The sequence below is a fragment of the Mus caroli genome, chromosome 7, assembly GCF_900094665.2.
Source record: "Mus caroli chromosome 7, CAROLI_EIJ_v1.1, whole genome shotgun sequence".
In the NCBI taxonomy this organism is placed as follows: domain Eukaryota; kingdom Metazoa; phylum Chordata; class Mammalia; order Rodentia; family Muridae; genus Mus; species Mus caroli.
The window spans coordinates 137832664-137857956 of record NC_034576.1 but is presented as its reverse complement, the minus strand read 5'-3'; the positions used below and the strand labels follow the sequence as shown (position 1 = coordinate 137857956).

Sequence of the window (25293 nt, the reverse complement as noted above, 5' to 3'; positions counted from 1 at the left end):
GGTAAATGTAGGAAAGAAAAAAAAACACAGTTATAAAAAAAAAAAAAAAAAAAAAAAAAAAAAAGAGGCATGAAGGTCTAGTGCGAAGGTGCAGCTAAAGCACCCAGAATGTTGGCTCTCAACTTCCCAATGCTGTGACTCTTTAATACGCTCCTCGTGTGGTGATCCCCAACCATAAAATCAATTCATTGCTATTTGATCACTAATGTTGCTACTGTTATGAATCATAATGTAAATATCTGGTATGCATGATATCTGATATATGAAACAACCTGTGAAAGGGTTGTTTGACACCCCACAAAGGGCTTGAGAACCATGGAAGCGAGGCTCAGGAAAGTAGAGCAATACCCAGGAAGTGGAGGTGGCTGTCCGGAAGCAGAAACTATCTCATGGTGGCAAGCCTTCATTATAGACACCAAGACACACCAGGAACTCAGCCTCCTAGGCTTAACAAGTGTATCTTATCTTCCCTCAGAACTCTAAGCACAGATTCATCATCCTGAAAGTAGTACTTTATCAGAAGGAAATAGAAGGAATAAAACCCAGTTTTTTTAGTCAAATGATCCTGAACACAGCAGGCAAGCCCTGAGGGTGATCAGGCCAGGTCATTGTGTCATAGACACTCAGGTCTCTTCTCCTCACTAGTGCCCAGCGGATGCCATACACTGACGAGTTTTCCCAGGACTATATCTTTGTTGTCTGTTCTGTTGTCCTTAGACCCAGATTCTACATATGTGTGTGTGGGAGGGGTGGGTGCTTCCCAGGGGTCCATCCTGCAAGTACGCTGGAGGAGCAAGCCTCTTATCTGGCGTGCGTGCCTTTCTAACATGTGTACAGTAGATCCATCTACCTGTTATTTTCTAGAATTCAACAGCATTCACATACCAAGATCTTCTTGTCCATACTGAGCCTCACACTTAAGAGTTCCTGTTTTCTGTCTCCTTTTCTTAACTGTCCATAATCACTCATTAAACTGCGTCTAAAGTATGCCCAGCATCACCCTCGGCTTTTTCTAATTTTTTCTTGGATGGGCCTTGTGTTTATCAGGTACCAGAACTTTGGGTCATTTGCTCTAAGAGGCTATTGTGACCTTTTGCTTGCTGTAGATTGTATCCCCGCTTCCAGGTAGATGGGCCTGCCTCTATCTCCGCACTGCCTTAGAGGACCCACTATCCTTTTGCAGCCACAGAGGAGACCTAGGACACAGTGACTGTCCTTTGTCTGTGGGAAGTTGGCTTTAGGACACTTAAGTTTTCATCTAGGCCACAGCCAAATTTTGTGAATAAGCATATAGTGATAGAGACCTTGTATGCTTTAGAAACGTGTGAAAGAGCACAGAGATTGAGTTTTAAAAACTAAGTTAAAAAAAATACCATTTAGGAAGAAACAACCTTAAGGTAAGCATTGTAAAAGAATTTCCAACTTTAATTTTTTTCTTTTTAAAAACACTTTGTAGCCAGGCAGTGGTGGTGTACACCTTTAATCCCAGCACTTGGGAGGCAGAGGCAGGTGAATTTCTGAGTTCGAGGCCAGCCTGGTCTACAGAGTGAGTTCCAGGACAGCCAGGGCTACACAGAGGAACCCTGTCTCGGAAAAAACCAAACAAACAAACAAAAAAAGAAAGAAAAACACTTTGTTTTTGTTTTGTGGGTTTTTTTTTTTTAAATGTATACTGAGTGTTTTGCCATGTGTGTGTGTGTGTGTGATGTACTTGCCTGCAGAGGTCAGTCAGAAAAAGGCATCTGGTTCCCTGGATGGTTGTGAGCCACAATGTAGATGTTGGGTGTTAAACTTAGGTGCTCTGTAAGTGCAGAAAGTGCCCTTAGACACTGAGCTATCTCTCCAGCCCTTCAATGTTAATTTATAGATGAGAGACCTGAATGACACCTAGGAAGGACAAGGGGTTCATTGAGTTGAGGTGGTCACAAAAATTGTTCCTTCATATTATTTAGAAGTGTGGTTTTTTTTTTTTTTCTTCCCAAACAGGATGAAGACATTGTATGCACCAAGAAGTTAAGAACAAGAAGTTAAAAACAAGAAGTTACCAGAAAAGTGAAACTATGTAGCAAAGACATTTAAGAAGGAAAAGTAAATTTGACTTAGTGATAAGTTCCAGTGTGATTTTCACCTCCAGTGTAAAGATGAACTGTAAATACTACTGCCTGAGTTTAAGGAAGGAAGCTTTGAGCTTTCCTGGTCATACTCTCTTCAGATTCCAGTGGAGGTCATGAGGAAGATCACCGGGGTCTCAGCGCAATAACAGTTTAGGGATGAGCAGGCAGAAATGTGGCCCTCTGTCCTACACAATAAAGCTCTGAAATTCGCTGCCTCCTTTGGCCTCTCTGACAACTGCAGCTGCTCCCGTCTGCTGTGAAGGAGGGGAAGGTGGTGTCCCTCCATTCATTAGACAGTGGCTGTGCAGTTATATCAGCCAAGCTTACACAGGATGACTGTAAGGTGGAGCAGTTGGTTTGTAGGCTACACCATTAGTCACTTATGCCAGTCAGCCTAATCCTTTGGGCCTATGACCTTTGGTAGAAACATCTGTCAAGGATGGCTGCTGAGCTCACCTTCAGGCGCACAGGTCGCTATGTTACAGAGTGGCTGATGTCTGTGCTTTTCATTAGGCCTCTGTATTGATTGAATTGGCTGCCTTGCCTGTGGAACCTTTGCTGTTGGGGAGAAGGCCACTCCAGTCTCCTGTCCTAGCGTCTGGTATGAGATGCTTATCTTCCAAGTCTCATTTTAACCCCAGACTCCTTTCTGTTTGAAACCACTGCGCATTTGCATTTGCAACTTTGTGGTTTTCACTCTGCCTGCTAGTCCCCTTTCTGTTTTCCAGCAGTAACATATCTGCTGGTGCTGGAAGAGAGCCTAGAGTGTGCCCTGGTCAGCCATTGCCCTAACCTCTTCACTTCTCCATCTCCTGTCTGAGATACAGGTGAAGAACACTGGGTACACAGGTGAGAAACTGAGTGAAGGCCGGGATTTAGCATTTTGGGTGAGTCTGGGAGTTCTGCCATTTCATCTACCTCAGGAATTCTGTAATCAAGGAATGGCAACTGGTTATTAATAAGGGGACAAAAGCTTCATAGGCTGGGTGACAGTGGAGCTGGCAAAGGGGATTGTGTAGAGCAGAAGGCACAGGAAAAGAGCGCCCTTTTTCCCTGTTAGAGGGTGTGAGGCATGAAAGTGCCCTTAATTGACTTGAATCCTAAAGTCAAAGTCTGTGAAGTAACAGGAGCCTTGGCTATGAACTGCTCTGATGTAGAATTAGAAATATCCCACGTATGTGGGAAATTGTAGTCAACTGCATGCTGATTGAATGGAACTCGGTGATGAGGGAAAAGCCTGCTCAGTTATAGGAAATTCTGCCTGAGCCATGTCAGCATGTTTTCTCACTTAGGACAGATGTGACGGCTCTGTGAAGCAGCTGCTATGCAGGCAAGAAGACAGGAACAGATTAGCAGAACCTATGTCCAAGCTGGGCCTGGTAACGTGGGTCTGCAACCCCAGCATTGGGATATGAAGTCAGGTATATGGGTGCCTGAGGCTTGCTAGCCAGCCACCCTAGCCAAAGAGGATCCAGTAGAAAGATGTCCCAAATCAGCCTCCATACATGTCTGCTTGTGTGGGCTGATGTGTGCACCTGGTATGTATATATGCACACACATGCAGCCACCATGTAACCTAAAACGCTCATTTGAGGCTGATACCATTGCCAAGACATTCTTAGAACACATCCTCTATTTATCTCTGTGTGCACATCTGAGAAAGACCCACTTGTTGGTTGATTGTAACAAATATCCACCCATTTCTCAAGTGTTTAGCTATGGTCCCTAGCAATGTCGATTTCCCAGCAGAAAGCATGATAGGAGATTCCCAAGAAAGGAATGCTGTACTTTTTGCCTCCCAGATCTGTGACTCTTCCTGTTTTGTTGTCATCTGCTCCTGCCCTTCTCATAAACAACGACTGTTTTCCCTGCCTGGAGCTTGCCCCAGCCCCGCCCGCACTTCATCAGTTGTATTCATCAGAATGATGAACTTAGCTCCAAGAAGCTTTCTGGCCTCTCCACTGCAGCCACTGTCCCGGGTTAGGGACGGCAGGTCCTCAGTTGTCAGCAGCATCTGGGTACCAGTGAGAATTGGCATCTGTATTAGTCAGGTTCTCACAGAACTTAGGGAGAGTCTCTATAAAGTAAAGGAATTTACTGATGACTTACAGTAGTCCAATTCCCAACAATGGTTCAGTAGTAGCTGTGAATGGAAGTCCAAGGATCTAGCAGTTACTCAGTTTCACAAAGCAAGCAGGCGAAAGAGCGAGAGCCAGACTCCCTTCTTCCAATGTCCTTATATGGTCTCCAGCAGAAGGTGTAGCCCAGATTAAAGGTGTGTTGCACCACACCTTTAATCCCAGATGACCTTGAACTCAGAGATCTCCCTGTCTTAATCTTCTGGAATCCATAGCCACTATGCCTCAAGATCTCCATACCAAGATCCAGATCAGAAACTTCTATCTCCCAGATTAGGGTCACTGGTGAGCCTTCCAATTCTGGATTGTAGTTCATTCCAAATATAGTCAAGTTGACAACCAGGAATGCCACTACAGCATCCTAAATACAATTTTCCTCCCCTTGACTAAACTGATTTAGTTTAATAGCATGTAATCTCAGCTTGCCTGATCATTGCAATGTGATTGGGGCAAATCTTTTTCACTTTAACAGGCAGTTTTCTGGTCTATAGAACGATGTTCTCAGTGCTCCATCCCAGGGTAGTTAAGATTAACAGAATGGAACACTGCGTGTAGCTCCTGCAACCTTTGGCCAGTGCTTGAAGTCAAGCTACTTCTCATCTTCAGAGGAGCTCTACTTCCAAGCTGGGTCATGAGGGGTTTCTCCACTGAAAAGGTAGAAGGAAGACTTGGAACACTAAACTCTCAGCACTAGATTTTATATGATGTCCTGAACAGGGGAATTCCAGGCCAGGAATCATACAAAAGATTCCACCTCAGTCATTCTGGTCTCTTAACCACAGCTAATTTCTCTTTCCAGCTCAGTCCTCCCTGGACCCTGACAGAACATGAACCCTTTGAACTGGTAGTCAACGTCTGTGCCTCTAGTATGATACCTGCCTACCATAGACCATTAAGACCTAATGCCTCTCTGGCTCCAGTGCTCACCTCCCCTTAGAAGCTGTTTCTGGGCCAAGTCAGACCTACATTTTATTTTATTCTATTTTATTTATTTATTTATTTATTTTTCGAGACAGGTTTTCTCTGTGTAGCCCTGGCTGTCTTGAACCTCACTTTGTAGACCAGGCTGGCCTTGAACTCGGAAATCTGCCTGCCTCTGCCTCCCGATTGCTGGGAATAAAGGCATGCGCCACCACGCCCGGCTCAGACCTACATTTTAAAAGCCTCCAGCGGGATTGGGATAGTTTGTTTGGTAAAGTGTTTGGCTTGTGAGCATGAGGACCAAGTTCAGTCTCCCAAATCCACAGAAAGAAAATGGGTATAGTGTCACACTTCTGTAATCCTAGCACTGGGGGGTTCAGATAAGAAATCTCTGGTGCTCACTGGCTGGCCAGCCTTGCCTAGTTGGTCAGCTGCAGGCCAGTGAAAATCCCTTTCTTAAAGAGGGTGGGCAGTATTCCTAAAGCTGACACTGAGCATTGCCCTATGGCCTCCACATGTTTCTGCACACACACACACACACACACACTTAAATGGGATGATAGACGCACAGGTACAGGCTGGTAGTCAGAGGTTTATTCTCGATTCCGGATGTTTTCAATCTTGCAGTTCACATGTCTCAAGAATTCAGCGACATTCACTGGCATAATCAGAGCGAGATCAAACGATAAATGTGATCAAGGAATAATATAAGAGAGTTGGAACCATGACACATACACATATTATAAAGATTGCACATAAATTAAACATGACTTGGTTACAAACAAATATATCAGTAAATATACATGAAAAAAAAAAAAAAACCAACAACGTGGCCAAATGCTGAAACACAGGTATCCGGCTCATTTAAAAAGGTTTTTACAAACACATAAAACTACCTTGGAAAACACAGGTGTGCATTCCTCGTTCATCCAGCCCACAGAGAGAGAGTAAAGCAAGTCACACAGTGACCAAGGGACGCACCTGATCAGAACGCTCAGCTCTGATGACTGTTTGGCATTGAGCACAACTGCATGCAACAGAGAACTAAGAAGGTTGTCGCTGTCATAGACACCGGAGCTTCTTTGAAGGAAGAAGAAAAGGGCATGCCAGGTACACAGAGAAGATGCTGAGACCGCCCCCCTCCCCCTTAGGAGGCCCCTTGTACACAGAGGCTCTGTGTCTTAGGGAGGCTGAATTTTGCTATGGCATTAGTCAAGAGACTAGAGGGATTGGCCCCTCCAAAGTACAAGTGCTGCCCCAACTGTGCCCACAGGAGCGTGGCTTCTGTTTTTCTCTGGAATGAGACAAGCTGTTTAGAAACAGGCAGGGTCTCTGCCTGCAGGAGAACCTGGGGCAGCCCCAAGGTGAGGAAAAACACTCATTAGAATACTTTTCTAGACATCCTGAAAAGATCTACCCTAAGGCATTTCTTGATACAAGAGATGCCTGTGAGTCTAAGGACCAGTAACTAAGTTGGGGTGCCAAGGTGCGTGGTCGAACTTTGGCTTGGGACCAATGTGAGGTCACCTTAATTCTAGTGGGCTTCCTGCCCTCTGTCCCGCTTCAGTTACAGCAAGGCGTTGAGCTTGGGTCTAAGATGGAGACAAATGAGACCACTGGCCAGGGAAAGCTCCTCCATCTTCCGTCTTCTGCCTGTGCTCCACGGCTGCTCAGAGAAGGGGAGGTCCCACAAAGCACAGGCAGCCAGCCCTGGCTGCAGCTGGTGGTGGTGACAGTGGCCACTGTCTGCTTTCACCCTGCATGCTGGATGCCAGCTTGTGCCTCTGGATGGGACACTCAGAGCTGCGGGGCCTGAGAGAAGCGTGGTGACCCGTTCACCTATACGAAGCAGTGACAGACCTTGGGGTTGTCCCTTGTACATGAACAAGGACAAACTGTGCAATAGGCGAGCATGATCAGTCCTCCATGGAGATAAGGCCTTTGTATTTTCATTTCTCTTAAAAAGTTAAAAAAAAAAGTTCCTAAACTGTGTGTTCAAAGCCTTCAATGAGTTAGACCAGATGTCTTTTTTTTTTTTTTTTACATTGTGCTCATTTGCTAGGTATCTAAATGCCATAGGGAGATAATTTTTATTGAAGTCAGTGTTTCTACATTCATCCTCTCCCTCCTAACCTACCCTCTCAGGCAGTGCGCCTGTCACTGCCACCTGAACTCAGAGGTCTCAGCAGCCTTTCCTCCAAAGGTAAGTTAGATTAGGATCTCGCCCCCCCCCCATTTTTAAAAATTAAACACCAAGAGGTGGGACATTAAAAAAAAACTGTACAAATCTAGATTTTTAAGAATTCTTTTCTTACAAACCATCTTAACTTTTTACAAAGAAGATCTGACATCCTGAAATGGCTGTCAGCAAATTGACAGTGCAACAGTTTGTGGCCATTCTACCATTTGTACGTGTGTGTGTGTATGTGTGTGTGTAAGACAATTCATTTCAATGTGGGAGGGAGGAAGCAGCTGTGGTTGAGCCTGTAGGCCTAATTAGGGTCAGTACAGGCAGCTGTGTCAGTGGGCAGGCCATGGGGTGGATTCTGAGCCAGGCACACAGGCAGACAGGCAGCAAGTGGTTCCAGGAACACAGCTCTGATGGCCAGTTTGGAGGGTACTGGAGGTCTGTGAGAATAGATGGCCTGGTATAACACATCTCCTTATCAAGCCTACACAGCCTCTCATAAATAAATGCCTTTTAAAACTCGTAGGAAAGTCACCACCATCTACACCTTGTACATCTGAGACCTGGATTTGAGTTTCAAAACCCTCTGGGTGTTTGTTGTTTGTTGTGTTACAGAGTCTCATTGTAGCCCAAGCTGGCATGGCCTGGCCTGAACCAAATCCTTATGCCTCAGCCTCTCACATGCTAGCAGCACAGTGATGCACTGCTGTGTCTGGTTCCACTCTGATCTTTCAAATGTAAGGATGGACCACATGGCTGAGACCCAGGACTTTACCAAAGCCCCCATGTACACTGTTTGCCACATTCCGATGCCCTGGGTGCCACAGTTGGTGGGGAGAATAAATGTGCTCTGACCCGGAGTCCTCTACTGGTTTCTCCACAGTGGGTCTCGGGGGTTAGTGTCTTCTCACAAACACATTTGACATGTTAAGAACTACATTTACAGATGCATGATGTGTGACACCATGTGACACCTGATGTGGGACATCACATAACATGAATCTAATAGAACTAAGATACTGACTGATGTTAGCAGAAATATATATCTTTCCAGATAGTATTTGACCTTAACATGTTATTCCAATTTTTAAAAAGGGCATTTACAATTTAATAACCTTACAGCAGGTAGCCTTTAGAACATAACAAAATATATACAAAGGAATTAGGAAGGATATTAATATCCACTAGGAAATAAATTAACATGATCTCTCTTTTTTTTTTTACAAAATATACTGACCATTAAATTAAAAAATATTTTAAGGCAGGAATCTTCATTTGAAATTAGCATAATCAGAAAATATATCAATAAAATCTTGTACCACTTTGTAGCAGAATTCATATTGCTCCTGAAAAGAGAACGAGAGTGTATTAATAATATATTAATGCTAAGCGGCTTCACACATACCTGATGCATGTAATCAGAAGATGCGCCAGAAGCCCAGTTGTCAGTCAGTCTGCTAATGCATCAAAGTCCGGGGCTCCCTCCCACACATCAGTTTCTGTTACACAGTGGGCCTTCTAGGCAAGCTGTTTGTCCATGTAGAAAACATCAATTTTCAGATTCACACTAGTGTGTTTTCAGAATGGTCTTTGGAAACAACCCTGCTTTTCATATTGACATGGAGAAATATTTTGTGTGTGTGTATGTGTGCATACCTGTGTGCACATTTGCATGTGTGCAGGTACACATGTGTTGGCTTGCATGTGGAGGACAGAGGGTAACCTCAGGTGCCCTTCCTCAGGCACTGTCTGCTTGATTTTTGGAGACAGCATCTCTCACTTGGCCCAGAAATTGCCAAGTAGGTTAGGCTGGCTGCTTGTGAGGCCCAGGAAGCCTGTCTCTATTTCCCAGGTGAAGGATCACAAATACATGCCATTGGGCCCGTTAGTGTGTGTGTGTGTGTGTGTGTGTGTGTGAGTGAGTGAGAGAGAGAGAGAGAGAGATGTTTGTTGCTTTAAGAGGGTTTCACATTGCTCATCCTAGCCTGAATTCCTACTGTAGCCTAGGATGACCTCAAACTCTTGATCTTCCGGCCTCTACCTCCCAAGTATTGGGATTATAGGCATGTACTACCGCACCTGGATGGAAACTATTTCTGAAGTGGAGAAAAAGAAACTACCAAGGTTCTAATACTGAAGAATAAAGCTCACACTGCCTAATTTATAACTTGTTAATCAGATGAAAATCACATGCTTTCATATTAATATAGACACCATTAGGATTTACAAGACTAAAGGTCTTAGGTTCCCGTGGGAGCCTTTCCATTGTCACAGCCACAGCCCACCTGTCCTTGCACACGGGTCAGGTCACCTGTCAAGAGTGTGTAGAGACAGAGCAGGTGGGAGAGAGGTCCTCATTAGGAGGCTCTGGGAACTGGGATTCAGCCTTTAAGACTGCACTTGCCCCTCCAACATGAAATGTTTTGGAATTCAATGCAGACTCTCTCTAACCAGGAAGTGTGCGCTGACTAATGACAGAGAAAATGTAGAGCAATTGGATGTTAGGAGACACCCCCCCCCCCAGACAAGACCCTTGAAGGAACCTTGAGGTTGAGGGAGACCTTCCAAAGGCAAACAGACCAAGCGCCACGGTGGAACACAGAAAATAACAAGCATCTGGGCTTTGAACTTCAGGGCTGCTTTTGAACTCTTGTCACCGCGTTTTTAAAGGGAAATACAATTTGTGCACGAGCTCCTCCTCTTGAGTCTTGCTGGGAAGACTCCCCTGAAGACCAGGGGAGGGCTTTACTGTGAACGCCTGCAGCTGGGTCAGGTACTCTGGGACAAGAACCCTCCCAGCCTTCCCTTACACCAGGCGCTCCTTTTCATGAAACGGACATCAAACACATGAAACAGTTCTCGGCTCTTCTGGAACATCAGGCTGATCAGATTCTTACCAGGGTTTGCACCATGTGTGGTCTCTGAAGTCTTAAGCTCTTCACAGCTTGAAACACATCGAGGAGTCCCTCGGCTTTCACTCGTTCCAAAATGTTACTGAGTGCTATGAATGTACCTGTCCGCCCTGCTCCCGCGCTGTGGAGGAAAAGCCAGCAAGACACACATAGGGAGGAGACCTGGGCACTTAGTCCCCAACCCCGGGAGGAGAACTGAAGTCTCAGTCGCTGAAAGGCACCCATGTCTGCCTGCGTCTTTGTGCGTGGTGCTGTGTATGTCCGTATGCCTGCCTGTACATGTACGTGTGTCTGAGTGCATGTAGAGGCCAGAGGTCTATGTGTGTTGCCTTTCCTTATTGCTTTGCATTTTCCTTGTTGATAGGCTCTTTCACTGCACCTAGAGCTCACTGTCTTGGCTAGACTGGTTGGTTACCAGGCCCCCAGGGACTGGTTTGTCTGTGCCTAACTTGCACCAAAGATTACAGACCTGCATTACTGCACCCGGCTTTTTATGTGGATAAAGACGGCCATACAGCAAAATGCTATGTTGACTGAGCCATCTCCCAATCCCCTTGACTGTAGCTTAAAAGATCACTTATATACATAATACAGCAAGATCCAGCAAGCAGAAAGCTGCTTCCTTCTCTACGGATATTAGAAACGGACGGGGACAACTTAGGTGCCTTGACATAGTGGCTACAAATAGTATGATTCCCTGACTGACCATCAGCTCAGCATTACCTACAATGCATCAGATATGCAAGCTTTTCTTTTAGGTATAGGGAGAAGAGACCCTGGCCAGTGCCAAAGCCTGGATTTTGGGATATTGACACATCAAGGCTACAGTTAGGGATAGTATAGTAAGATGCTCTCTGCTAGGAATCGTGGATTCTCCTGAAGATGGCACTTGGCTTGATCTCAGCCTCACAGAAGAGGGCTGGGATTGGCTAAAGGAGACATGAGGCCAGCCTTTTCTAGTATCCTCTGGAGGGGCACAGCTGTCCTTGGATCTCTTGGAATCTCTATGAATAGGTCTACTCTGAAGTTGAGGGCCTATTGTCATGGTTCATCCCCATGACTGCCACCTGGTGCCCCAGGCTTGCAGAACTCATCTCCTGCTTTGCAGAACAACGAGTCTGCTCAACTTTTTTCTAGTTCATTCTCAGGGACCTCTGGAAAGGCTTCCAGGACTGAAAAGCAAGGTGTGAGCGCCACCTACTGGCCAGCATGGACTACACTAGGTGGGTTATCCACACAGGGAGAGCGTCCATCTCTCTTGTTAAACCGAGGCTCCTTAGACACAAGGGATAGAATAGTGGGTAAAAATAAAGGGTGTCCCAAGGCGGGAGTCAAATGTTCAGGAAATGAAACAGCCACAGCTCCGGCAACTAGTGAGATTCACCCAAGAATTTATAATAAAAAAGCTTCTTAGAATGCTTTTAAGCATTCTAAACTGCTGCTCGCCAGGCTGTGGACAGGACTGCCAAGGCAGGTAACATCGTGTAGGGCAGGACCCGCAGAGCCAGGGATGGAGGGAAACTGTACATTTGTCATACATTCACTTTCTCCACATGCTTCTTGCCATGAGCCTGGTTGTTGCTGTCTCCAGGGAAACCAGGAACGTGTCTCTACCCTTGAGGCTGACTGGGCACATGAGTGTTGGCTCGGGTTTACTGTAGAGATTTCAGACTGGGGTCTGGGAAGAAGGCTCAGTCGGTACAGTACTTGCTGTGCATGCACGAGGACTTGAGTTTCAAGTCCCAGGTACTTCTTTTAAAAGCGGGCATGGTAGTGAGTGCTCGTAATCCCAGGGACAGAACAGTGGAGACCAGGAGGATCCCTGGAGCTCCCTGGCTACCCAGCACAGCTCCATCCACAAAGATAGAACCCAGTGAATGGCTTACACCTGAGGAGTGACACCTGAGCCTGACCTCTGACCTTTGTGGGTTACATTTATGTAATCTCATAACCACACACACAGAGATTCCAGGCTAGACCTGTCTGTGTGAGGTCCTCATATTCCATCCTGTGTTTTTGTTGTTCTGCATTGAATGTTTCCAAAACCAGGAGAGAGGGTGGGCAATGTGGGGAGTGGCAGCCAGCGTCAGAGCTGCCCTTCACAGTCAACACAGCTAAGCTGACATTCAGGAGCTTTGCCTGGGAGGTTTGTGCGACTTCAACAGGATATTGTCCCCTGTGTCTACTCTGGCTCCTCCTTGGATGTATGTACATTCTGTATCATGGGTAATGAAGTGACTCTTGTGCCCATCTGTGTGTGTCTGTGTGTGTGTGTGTGTGTGTGAAAGGGAATATGACACCCAGTCTAGGTAAGCAATCCCCTGAGAGACGCTATCGAGCTCTCCCTAGCTGCAGAGTGGGTCTCCAGAAACCCCTGGCCCGCTTTTGCTGTGGCCCCAGGCCAAGGCCCCGTGGGGGAGGGGCGGCTCACCTGCAGTGCACGGTGATGGGATGGTTGCCTGTCTGCTGCTGCTGCTTCTGCACTGCTGCGATCAGGTCAATCATGCCTTTGCCCTCAGCGGGGATGCCAACCTCAGGCCAGCCATGGAAATGGAATTGTCTCACCATGCGGACCTGCTCTTCCTGGCGGGCCAGGGGCTGCAGATGAAAGAGGAGACTCCAAAGACTGCCCACATCCTGCCAGGAATCTGCTTGCCTTGCCCATGGGTCCTTCTGGGTCTTGAAGCCCCTCCTAGACAGTCCAGGGGCCTGGCTAGTGGCTCTGCTTCCTTCTGGACCCCCATTCATTGTAGCTCAGCCCTTTTAGGAGTCTTGGTGGCTTTATTCACAGATAAGACTCACGTTGCTTGGGAAGTTAGGCCCTTAGTTCCCATCAGGGGGTATAGGTAAGCCCAGTGGTTCAGGCAATCCACTGCTGGCCCGGAGGGAACAAGTAACAGCTTTCTGAAATGACTATCTTCAGCTCAGAATTGGTCAAGCTTATGAGCTCTTGTATCTCTTACTGAGCCAGAAGGCACAGACGTTGTGTGGTCAGAGGTCAAGGCCCAGTATGGACCGGGACAGTGAGAGGTTCTGGAAGGGGTCCAGGAGGCCTCTCTACCTTCCTTCAGATCTGTTGTTTCACCACCCCCAGCTAAGGTCACTCTCCCCAGGGATTGCAAGACCCAGGAAATGACCTCTTTGCTATCAATCTTATGCTCCAGCAGGAGGCACATGGCCACAGAAGTCAGAATTCATAGGATGCCTACCACCAGATGCTCCACTGGCCTCTCTCTCATGGTTCCCTGGGACTTGGATGGGTGGTGACAAGTTCAGGGCCCACCTTGGTATATAAGTAAGTACATTCCAAGGGGCGCTTCTGCAGGCTCACTAGAGTTTGGGGGATCACAGTGATGGTACCTGTTTGAAGGTAACCAGAAAGTCTCGTACGCTGATGGCTTCAGACAGGGTGTCGCTCTTTATCTCTATAGTTATATCTCCGTGAGTCACCGAGCCCTCCGTTGGCCAATACTGGTAGCATTTATCCTAGGAGGAAAAAAGGAAAGTGTTTGGTTGTTGCCACTTAGGGTAGAGTTGATGTAGGGTGATTTCACACGACCAGAAAATCTTATGTGAACGTGGATATAAATCCTAGATCTGCTGACCATTGAGCATAGAAGAGGTCTGGGAAGACCCTGATATTTGAAATGTTGATCCATGAAAGAAAGGAGGATTTACTCAGTGGATGGAACTGGAAGATGACATCGAATCTCAGAATCACTATGCAAGCTTAACATAAATGCCTCAGCCTCTCCTAGAATCGGGCCAGTAAACAAATCTCACTACCCTATATTGCAATCTTGTCTTTGAATATTCTTTTACTTTGAAGAACACTTTTTGAGTCTTACTAAAAAAAAAAAAAAAAAAGAAGGCATAAAAGACTGGGGCGTCCCTGAGGCAAAGGATAGAAATATCAGACTGCAATAATGATATTTCTTTGCTTCATCAGTAGCCATCATCCAAAGAGTAAAATGGAGCCTGCTGACTGCAGTAAGATGCTAGCCATATGAAAACAGCCCAGGATGAGTATCCACCATATGTAAAGAAACTCTTAAAGCAACAAGAAGAAAACAAAGAGCTCAGTAGAAAAACAGGCGCTTTGATGCTTGTTGGTTAATCTTGATTGACACATTGATGGGATTTAGAATCACTTCAGAGACACACCTAGACTGTTCTCAGGGTTTCCAGAGAGATTCAACTGACAGAGAAACATACTTTGACTACCGGTGATACCATTCCTTGGGCTGGAGTCCTGGAGTTGAACAAACAGGAAGAAACAAGTAGATCACATGTGCCCAGCTGTCTGCTTCTTGACTGCTGATGCCATGTGACCAGATGCCCTGTGCTCTGGCTGCCACAACAGACTTACTCTCAAAATCACAAGCCAAAATAAACCCTTCCTTCCTTAAGCTGCTCTTGTGTGGTATTTTACCACAGCAGTGAGAAAGGCAATAGGTAAAGAGCAAGGGAAATCTTTTTATACAAGAAAGAAGACATCCATGGGTATGTAATGTGATGTTTCACCTTGTAGGAATGAGATAAATGCCAATCAAGGCCACAGAAAGCTAAATGAACACCCTCTTAGGAAGCATCAGGGTGCCTGGGGAACTCTAGACACTCCTAAAACATAGGGCAGACCGATGAATATGTCTTCTTCATTGCTGATATCCACTTTAAAAACTACTTTGGACAGCAACCAGGAATCCTCACTCTTGGACAAACTCTGCAATCTGACAGTTTGTCTACTTGGCACCTGCTAACCCCTGGCAGCCAGAAGCCTGTCATCAGCGCTTATCACACAACAGGATGGAATTGGCACCACGGACAAGGGTGGAAAAAGGACTGAAGAAGTGGATGCAGGATGTGTGTTCTGTGGAGAGGAATACAGTGGGAAGGAGGCTGAGTCACAATCACAGACATAAGCATAGAAAAACAACAAATCCAGTATTCTGTTTAGAAAAACAACATCCCAGAAGATTGCATACAATGGAAATCTTTATATAAAGTTGCAACACAAGTAAATAAGGTAACTGTTTCTTTAGCCATGAATATATGATTTTTTTTTCAGATTTATTTATTTTATGTGTATGGGTATTTTGCCTGTGTGTGTGTGTGTGTGTTGTGTGAGTACCATCTGCATGCCTCGTGCCATGGATCCCCTGGAACTGAAGATACAGACAGTTGTGAGCTGCCATGTGGGTGCTGGAAATTGAACCCGGGTCCTCTAGAGGAGCACCCGCACTCCTAACCTCTGAACCATTTCTCCAGCCACAAATACATATGACTTAAAGGTGCTCCCTGTGGCGTTTTATTTTATTTTTTTTATTACATATTTTCCTCAATTACATTTCCAATACTATCCCAAAAGTCCCCCATAGCGCCCCCCACTTCCCTACCCACCCATTCCCATTCTTTTGGCCCTGGCATTCCCCTATATTGGGGCATATAAAGTTTGCAAGTCCTGTGGCGTTTTATAACCTGACCTTGAGCTTACCTCTTAGAGGAGGTTGAGAGAAATCCCCTAATTCTCCTGCTGCCTCGTCCCAAGGGCTTAATGCCCCCCCCCCCACACAAAACAAATGCCATTATCCACTCATAGAGCTTTAGTCAAGAGGACAGAACAGCAGTGTGGTCAAGAATGTGGAGAAACCAGAGCCCCTGAACGCTGAAACTGGGACTGGAACAGGGGTGGGGAAGCAGAGGCTAAGAGCAGGCACTGCTTTTCTTCCGAGGACCAGAATTTGGTTCTCAGCACCCATATCAGGCAATTGTCAGTTGCCTATAGCTCCAGCTCTGGTTCCTTCTGGTCTTCGTGTGCAGCTGCACTCCTGTGCACCCCCTCCCTGCAAGTGCATAATTTAAAAAAATCTTTAAATTATTGAACCATCAAAGTTTGTGATTTGGAGTTTATATTATGGAGTAGTGATCATAAGAAAGTGATTTCACTCGTAGGTCTGTAGTCGAGGAACACAGAAGTTATTCCTGCACAAAAACAGATGTCCACAGCAGCAGAGTGGAAACAGCACAAGTGTCCATCAGCTGGTGGACTGGGAAGTGCAAATTGCACAACCATTCACACGATGGAATGATGTGAACAACAACAACAAAAAGAACAAAGTCTGCAACCAGTGCTCAGCCCTAAATGGGACATCTCTATCAATCTCTGGCCCCGTCCCAGCCTCACGAAGGCTCAGGAAAGCTGGGGCAGAAATAGAAGAGGCAGAAGATGTGGAGGAGGGCCTTCCTGACATGCTGTGGCCACTGTAGTCGAGGAACTCACTGCAGCCACAGAACTGGCTCTAGACCCACTCAAGAGCAAGCTAAGAAAAACAGCCAACATTCTCACAGGCAGCACTAGTCAAGATTCAGTGGGTTACAAGGAAAAAGGAAAGGAGAGGAGAGGGGGACGCGTTCCGAGGTACCTGAGGGAAGAGGGAGAGATGATTGGGGGGCGGTATGACTAAGATACATTGTTGACATACGCTACGTTGTTAAGGAAAAGAAAAAACTCCAAGTTTACACTACAAACAGGTGAGCCTTGAGGACATGATGGTAAATGGGGATTCACTCCTGAAACAACACAGGCTGTGCAACTACATTTACTCCAGTGTCCAGAAAAATCTAGTCAGAGGCAGGAAGCTGGTGAGTGGCCGTCTAGGGCCGGGAGGGGAGGGGATGTGGGGACTGCTAATGGAACAGAATTTCGTTTTGAGGTGGTGAGCACGATTTGGAGTTAGACAGAAGACACATTTGCCCAGCACTATGAACACATTAAATCCTAAGGATTTAGGGATGCCTTTTGGGTGATAAAAAAAAGCAGCTCAATAAAGTTTTGTTTTTTAAAGCAAAGAAACCAAAACAAAGATTCAGGGTTGTGGCCATGCCTTAGGTTAGCACTTAGAGAGATGCTCTGTACCGGTGACGCGAACTTTCCTGAGTTTGTGATGTTACTAGGCCATGGGTGGATCTCTGGGGAAAATGGAAATGTGGAAGTCTTCGAATTCATTCATTAGGACAGGAACTAGGGGCGTAGATCAATGCCTGCCTTTACATCTTGCTAACAGTAAGCAACAGTCCGTTGCATTCACAGGCTGTAACCTTGACATTTAAACAATGGTGGAACATTGAGGCAGAGTAAAGATAGCCAAGTCAAAGACGATTTAGGGACAACAACCCTCCCACCCATCTGAAGCAAAGATGGAGTAAGATCTGAATCATTCCAACCTCCCTCCTCCTTCTCTTCTTCCTCAGGCCTCCTGGCTTGGTCTCATCCATGTGTTCTCAGGTTCCCACACTGCTGAGGCACCACACCACTAGCTACCTGCCTGTTATACACCCAGCACACAGAGGGCCCCTGCCCCAGCCTGCTCACCTGCTCCCGCTCCTGCACCTCCGTCAGCATGACGATTGTGTGTGACTTCCACTCCCATACCATCCTCCAGAAGTCCTCAACTGTGTGAGCCAGAGGCCCCTGTGTGGCCATGAAGTAGTCCTTCTGCCTGTAGCCCTTGAGGGAAGCAGAGGTTAGGGGAGGGCTACTTGTCACCAGAGCCTCCATGTCCACAGGCACTCAGGACAGCCCTAGGCTGATGTCAGCAATCCAATGTTCCATAGCCTGAACAGAGGCCTGCTGTGACAGGTGCATGCCCTAGATGGCCTGAACAGAGGCCTGCTGTGACAGGTGCAAGTCCTAGATGGCTTGAACAGAGGCCTGCTGTCACAGGTGCATGCCACAGCCCACAGATGTACCCACCAAGCAGGAACTGCCTTTTTATCAGGGTGCTTCTCTACACATCCCACCTCAGTAGCTGAAGTCATCTCAAAGAGCTATTAGAGGCCCAAGGTTACCAGGACAGCACTCAGCGGCCTTGATTCTCATGGGCTCTGTGTCCCAGCTAGATTCCTATCTCAGTGGTGCAGAGGGCCTGAGTGTGAAGCTAGAGCAGGGACCTCTGGTATCAACACATCCATTAGTTCACTGCAGTGCAGACAGAAGTGCTAATAGCCATATGGTCAGAGTTCTTCTCTCTTGTCTCTTTCTCTGCCAACTCCACCGTGCATGGAGACTGGATCCAGCCATGTGCCAGACAGATAATTGCCCAGTCTATATGGGTTCAAGTCACAGACATCACTCAAGAGCCAACACGTGCTCTTCACATAAAACTGTGGTGTCACAATATGCAAATGTAGAGGAGCCAGCGTTCCATTGTCATGTGGAAACACAATTATTCAGCAGCAAGGCTAGGCCTCATTCCAAAGCTCGGTATTTGTTGATTTTTTTTGTCCTTTTAAAGGTTTTATTGCTTTTTAATTTAATGTGTATGAGTGTTTGCCTGCATGTATGTTTGTATGTATGCATGCATGTATGTATACCATGTACATGCCTTGTGTCTGTAGAGACGAAAAGAGAGCTTTGGTTCCTTTGGCAATGGAGGTCCAGTAGTTATGAGCCACTATGTGGGTGCTGAGAATTAAACTTAGGTCCTCTGCAAGAGCAGCAAGTGCTCTTAGTTGATAAGTCATCTTTCCCTTATTGTGACTTTTTTGAAGCAAGGTCTCATGTAGTACAGGCTGGCTTCAAAGTCCCTATGTAGCTGAGGCTAGCTTTGGTCTCCTAATTCCCAATGGCTGGAACTACAGGTGTGTACCACCACATTTGGCTCACTATTTATTATTTTAAAAGCAAAGTAATTCTGCCAAGAAAAATGGCGTGCCAGTGCTCCTTATAGGGTGGAAAGCAACGCTCACACTCAAGGGCACATATTTACACAGGAAGGAGTCACATGTTGCAATGAACACACACACACAGGACTGCAATACATACATCTATGAAGGATGCGTTGATATAGTCTGTGAACTCTTGCCCTCTTTTCATGGACAGGATGACCCGATTGAAGTCATCTGCAAAGCAGGATTTTCTTTGTTAGTGTAGATATGAGCATGCCTTATAGACTGTGATGGTCCACGTTAATTGTGAACTTGACAAGAACTCACAGGGAGATGGGCCTCTGGGTAAACGGGAGGGGGACTATCCTAGTTAATTGATGTGAAGACCCATCTTAATTGAGGGCAGGGCCATTCTCTGGCCAGGGAATCCTGGACTGTGTAGAACAGAGAAAGTGAGCTGAGCGGCCGCACGCTTGCATGCACTGCTCTCAGCTTCCTGACTGTGGACATGATGTGACCCAGGGGCTTCAAGCTCCCCTCCCTTGACTTCCCCACCACAGTGGACTGTGCCCTTGAACCCCGAGCCAGACTCAACTCTACCTTAGCTTGCTTGCTTGCTTTCTCTCTCTCTCACTCTCTCCTTCTTTCTTTCTTTTCTTTTTTTTTCTTTTGGGCAAGGTATTTTATCACAGCAACAGGAAAAGGAATTAAGTCACAGACCAAGAATATTAATAAAGCCATCTCTTAGGGGAGCTTCCGTTATCAAATAACTTCATAACGTGGTTCGGGGATGCTCTGAAAACAATCTAATTATCTTTTTCGTTATCCAATCATCAGTATAATGTATCCTCAAATATAAGCACTAAACATACTGCATTTAAGAACATGGATAGGGTAACCAGATAAGACCTGCAGCTGCCAAAGGAGACACTGAGGTCACAGAGAACCAAGTAATGGAGGCTGGGGTTGAATTGCCCAGCCGCCTAGAACTCTGCTTCTGGAGAAGACGTGGGCTGTCTACTTGGTGGGCAGTTACTAAGCCTCGGCTCCACGGAGGGCATGAAAAAGCAGTGTGAGACACGAACTGCCCTCTCTTCAAGCCTGAGCATCCCACAGGCTTCTCCAGCTGTGTTTGCCTAGATACCTCTTCATGCCTTGCTAGCAGGGGCAGATGTGGGTTCCTGCTGACTATGGGTCTTTGCCTCAGTTATCCTGGTCCTCAATGGAAGATTAGAATTGACTCTACCTCAGGCTAAGTGTTATGAAATTCCCAAGGCAAGTTCTCCCCGCCCCACCCCCACCCCACCCCTCACCCCACACTCCAAGGGCTCAGTTGAATTCACCTTTGGTCTGATTTAGTTCTTTTTATGTATATATTCTTGACCATGCAACTCACTTCCCACTGTGTAAGGGAGAAGGGGCCTCCAGAGAGCGCTAGTGAGGCCCCAGGTCTCATCTGAGGCAAGCTTTTCAGGTCCCAGGGAACCCTCCCTATACAGAAGCTCTGGTGCCTTGCGTTTGAGCTATATTCTAGGTACCACTTGAGACCCTTATGGGTCCATGGAGATCCCTCTGAGTGCCCCCAGGAGAGTCCTTTCTTCCTAGCTTTGAACACAACTCCTAATCACCCAGAGGCGCTTGCCCCCTAGTATGATGTATGAAGATAGGTGGTCCAGGACATGAGGCCCACATGCCCACTGCCTTACATGGAATGATCTGGATGACGCGGGCCTTCTTCATGTTGGCAGGCAGGTTGCCCGTCCTCATGTTCTCCTTCATGATTCGCACGTTGGTCAGTTTCTGCAGCCAAGGAATGTAGTTAGAGCCAAACATGACAGACAGACCTGCAGCAGGAGACCTGCTCCCAAGTTTGCCTCCAGAAGTTACCTTGATATCGGAAGATGAAGTGATCCTACATGTAGCTTCCCCAGGAGCTCACAACCCGATACCCACCAAACTTTCTGAGCTCAGGAGGCGTCTTTGAAGTTGACACCACTTTCCTCGGCTCCTCAGCCACTCCCAGCCCCTCAGGGTGTGGAAGTTGCTTTGCAGCACTCACCCTGAACTCTTCCTCCAGCCCGATCTTGTCAAAATGGGTGGCTGTGCTATGGAGCGTCTGCAGGTGCCTCTCCAGGGAGGCCACATCCAGCTCTGTGTCCCCATAGAGGTAGTATTCCAGTAAGGCTTGGTAGATGAATGTATACTGAACCTGTAGGGAGACAGGGGGTGCCACTCAAGACTGCCCCATCGCTGGTTAAGACAAGGCTGAGGAGCAAGAGCCCATTAGTGATCATGTGGACTGGTCGTCTAGGGTAAAATAAGATGACAGTAATGGCCACTACCTCCGAGGGTTCCAGGGGCTATGTCAGCTGCTTAGAATCACCACCATGGCATATGAACATGCTAAGGATCAGGGTCACCAGTCTTTGAGACTCCATGGGAGGTAATGACAGAGTGGGAGGTACACCAGGTCTGACAATGCGCATGCTCATAGCCTGTGGCCACCTGCCTATTAAAACCCAACTGACCAGCAGGAGAGGATGTGCCTAATCCTGCAGAGACTAGATGCACCAGGGGGTGTGTGGGAAGGGTGGAATTCTAGCAGGGCGGACCTGGGAGGGCCCCAGATGGAAAGAGGAGGGGAAATGAGAGGAGGGACTCTGTGAGGAGGGATGAGATGAAGCATTTGAGATATAAATAAATAAATAAATAAATAAAACCAATAACAGCAAAACCCAGACCTGCAAGCGGGGCCTGGTGGCAATAGTTCAAAATTCCAGTTATTTGGAAAGCTGAGACATAAAGAAGATACGTTCAAGGGCTGCCCAAGCTACAGAGCCAGGTCAAAACCAGGCTGGGCTACTCACTAAGACTGAGTTCCAGGAAATAAAGGGGTGGCTGAGAGTACAGCTCAGTGGTAGAATCTATCCACATGACAGACCTTTGCAAAACAACAACAACAACAACAACAACAACAACAACAACAACAACAACACTCACGTCTGTCTGGACCATCTGAGGGCGCTGATTGCGGATTCTAGACACAAACTCAAAGACGTCAACCTTCTGCTCCGAGTGTATCATGTCCATCATGGCATCGATCACAATGAAGGTGCCAGTCCGACCCACGCCCGCGCTTCAGGGAGGAGAAAGATGCCACCTCGTGAGTCACATTCCCCTGAAGTAAATGGCAAGCCTGGGAAGATGCCTGAACCTGGGGCAAAATTAAGGAGGGTGCAACTTGGAAGAACAAGGAGCAAATCTATGCATAGCCACTAGAGGGCACTGCTGTTCTGGTTATTTATCTCAGGACTAGACACTGAAGGTGTGTGTGTGTGTGTGTGTGTGTGGCCCCTGCTATGGGAACTAAGTGGTCCTTGAGGTACCAGGTAGAGCAGAGGGCAAGGTCAGTGGGCCTGCCCAGAGCTCCCATGCCAGCCATCAACCTGGGCCTGTCAGCCTTCAAGAGTTTTACATATTGGGGGTCTTTCCAGACAACACTGGGGCAGGTACCCCAGAGACCAAGAGGGGCTAGAATTCCTGTCTCCACACGCAACTTTGGGTATAGCTGCTTCAAAACTTCATTCCCCCCAGCCCTAGCTCTGCCCACCCCACCACTGCTGCACTGGCCATTCCCCACACTGTGGCTGGCCCCTCCCTGACATACCTACAGTGAACCACAATGGGCCCAGCATGTGAAGGGTTGAGTGTCTTCACTTTCTTCAGGAACTTCAGCATTCCAATGGGGGTAAACGGCACCCCGAAGTCAGGCCAGCTGGTGAAGTGCAGCTGTGAGACCAGCCGAGGGGCTTTGCAGCTCTCTGGGAGTTGCTGTAAGGGATGAGGGGGAAGTGAAGTGAGAGATAGGAGGTAGAACCGTTTAGCATCTCCTTCCTAAGGACAGTGGGGCTCATGCCAGGTCAGCGGCTGCAAACACAGAGAACCCTGGAATGCAGGGGTACCATACCCGATGTGACAATGCACAGCTCTTGGCTGGCAAAGGGCTTTTGCAGCTGGCTATACCAGGCCAGGATCCCAGTAGCCACATATCCCCAAAGCTGGTCTTAATGCTCACACACTCCAGCTGTGAGGCAGACCTGCCTGCTCCGTCTACACAGTCCCACATGACTTGTGGCGACCTGAGTCACTGCCAGCATACTTAAGTCTCAAAGAGTCAGCGTGGGAAGGAAGGATGAAGGGTCAGCCTACACACTGGAGACCTCCAGACCCTCCCTCCCTCCCTCCCAGATTCTCCAAGCCTTTGCAGCATGCCTGGTTCTCCTGCTCCTGATGGTGGAAGATGACAATACCAGTGTGTTTAGAAGTAAGGGGTGTGTGTGTGTGTGTGTGTGTGTGTGTGTGTGTGTGTGTGTATTCTCTGTATCGTAGCAAGGGATAACAATTTTGGGATGCCTCAGGCACATACTCTACCATTAGGCTAGGCCCCTCAGTCCATCCTTTCAAAACCTTCTGCGGTGGCTTCTAGACACTTCTTTCAGATTTTTGCTACTTAATCATACCAACTGCTTTACATTTTATTCCTAATAAAAACAGCCTGTCTCTGCGGTCTTCATTTCCTCTGCTTTGTTCGCAAGCATTTTGATCGAAGGCTGCCTCGAAATGAGCATGAAAGATACTGGGGAGAGTCTGAACCTAATTTTTGACACCATTATAAAACAATTCTGTCACCAGACATGGCGACTCATGTCTTTCATCCCAACACTTGGGAGGCAGAGGCAGGTGGATCTCTGAAAGTCTGAAGCCAGCATGTTCTACACAGGAAGTTCCAGACCTCCATGGACCACATAGTGAGACCTTGTCCCAAACAAGCAAGCAAGCAAACACACGAACAATCTTGTTTCACAATGCAAGGATAAAAAACATCATGCTGGACCCTAGGAGTAGCTCAGTGGCGCAGTGCCTGCTTGGTGCAGTGGGAAAGCCCCCAACCCCCATTGAATCCTCTACCTCTCCAGCTGGCTCACCCACCTTCTGGGGAGGCCCAGGACAGTGGCTGGGAGTCAAAGCATCCAGCCCTCTCCAGATTCAGGTCCTTGATCCACTAACCCTGTCCCAGTCTATCACAGGATCCAGCCCTGCAACCACAGCCTCTGTGAGAGTTCTTGCCATGCTATGAGTGGGTCAAGGTGGGGCAGCTGTCCTCACTGTAACCCCCCCCCCCAACCTCGCTCCCGAGAAGCCAAATAAGACATTCATGTGTACCGGATGGATGCAGAACTTTCGGATGGTGTAATCCACCAGGACCACGCAGTCCTCTACACACACCCGGATGTTGCCATAGGTCCAGCAGCCCTGGTCTGGCCAGTACTGGTAGCACTTCTCCTGTGACGAGCAATTGAAGGAGAATAGTCAAGACACAGTTGGGGACATGGCCTCCCACCGTCCGAGTAAGGTCAAGTAACCTGTGTCAGCAGTCCGTGTATCATGAGCTGGAAGCATGACTCTGCATGAGTGTGTCTTTTATAAAGGGGGAAGAGAAGCCTCCGAGGTGGCAAATGTGGCTGTGGACCAACCAGAGTGGCTTTGGGGGAGCATATAGTAATATCTCATTCGCTCACCCCTTCATCTCTCACATCCTATTACGCCAGCCGTGACCATGCATGCTGAAGCCACTTTAGAGTTAGGGAGCCTGACCCTAACAACCATCTGGCTCAAGTGAACCCTGCCTCCACACTTTCAGAATGCCTTCCCTAGGCATCCCCCTGGGGTCCAGCTCTCTGTTCTCCTTCTGATCAGGCCACACACACTAACATGGGGACCCTAAGGAGATCCAGGCCACCCAGGCAGCTCTTTACAGAAGACAAACCCCAGGCACCCTGTGTTTCCTGAAGCCCCAGCGCTTAACAGGCAGGCAGCAAGCTGTCCATCAGCACAGCCTGTGAATGAATGAATGGCGATCACCCCCTGCCACCAGAGGGACAAGAGCCTCACAATCTTCCTTGGAGAAATCTCTAAAATTTAACAAGCCTTGCGGGCACCTCAAAGCCTGTCCTAGAAATGACCAGTGAAAGGCACAGCAACCTGGCCAGTTCTCCAGGATCAATACTCTCTTAAAGTAAAAGGTGCCTGTCACCATGGAGACCAGCATCCTTGTTACATCCCCTTCCTGTATTCTGGCCTAAGACGACCTACAGTCACAGGGCATCAGGGTGTGGCCTGTAGTGAGACTCAAAGGTTCTGGTTTGGGTAAGTCATGGTTCCCCTGGGGGCTCTGATGACTCTCAAGCAATTCCTCCCTGAACGACTCTTGCAAAGATAGAAAAGGGGTCTCGGGCTGGCGAGATGGCTCAGTGGTTAAGAGCACCGACTGCTCTTCTGAAGGTCCCGAGTTC

The 25293-nt window shown here is 47.4% G+C and overlaps 2 protein-coding genes across 5 annotated transcripts in view; one reads left to right on the top strand and one right to left on the bottom strand.

Moving 5' to 3' along the window:
• Positions 1-2323, top strand: part of Mki67 (marker of proliferation Ki-67) — a 26834-nt gene extending 24511 nt beyond the window's left edge. Inside the window, 1 exon segment of the mRNA XM_021167096.2 lies at positions 1987-2323. Within this exon segment, the coding sequence (XP_021022755.1) occupies positions 1987-2031 (45 nt within the window). The 3' untranslated portion in view covers positions 2032-2323.
• A 3429-nt stretch (positions 2324-5752) lies between these two features.
• Ptpre (protein tyrosine phosphatase receptor type E) overlaps positions 5753-25293 on the bottom strand; it is a 150374-nt gene continuing 130833 nt past the window's right edge. For all 4 annotated transcript variants that reach the window (XM_021166288.2, XM_029479487.1, XM_029479489.1 and 1 more), the window contains 11 exons: positions 24164-24283; positions 22608-22771; positions 21941-22076; positions 21000-21149; positions 20647-20740; positions 19098-19174; positions 17646-17780; positions 13634-13759; positions 12705-12871; positions 10259-10394; positions 5753-8707 (listed from right to left, as the gene is read on the bottom strand). In XM_021166288.2, the coding sequence (XP_021021947.1) occupies positions 8633-8707; positions 10259-10394; positions 12705-12871; positions 13634-13759; positions 17646-17780; positions 19098-19174; positions 20647-20740; positions 21000-21149; positions 21941-22076; positions 22608-22771; positions 24164-24283 (1380 nt within the window). In that variant the 3' untranslated portion in view covers positions 5753-8632. The remainder of the gene's footprint in view (positions 8708-10258; positions 10395-12704; positions 12872-13633; positions 13760-17645; positions 17781-19097; positions 19175-20646; positions 20741-20999; positions 21150-21940; positions 22077-22607; positions 22772-24163; positions 24284-25293) is intronic.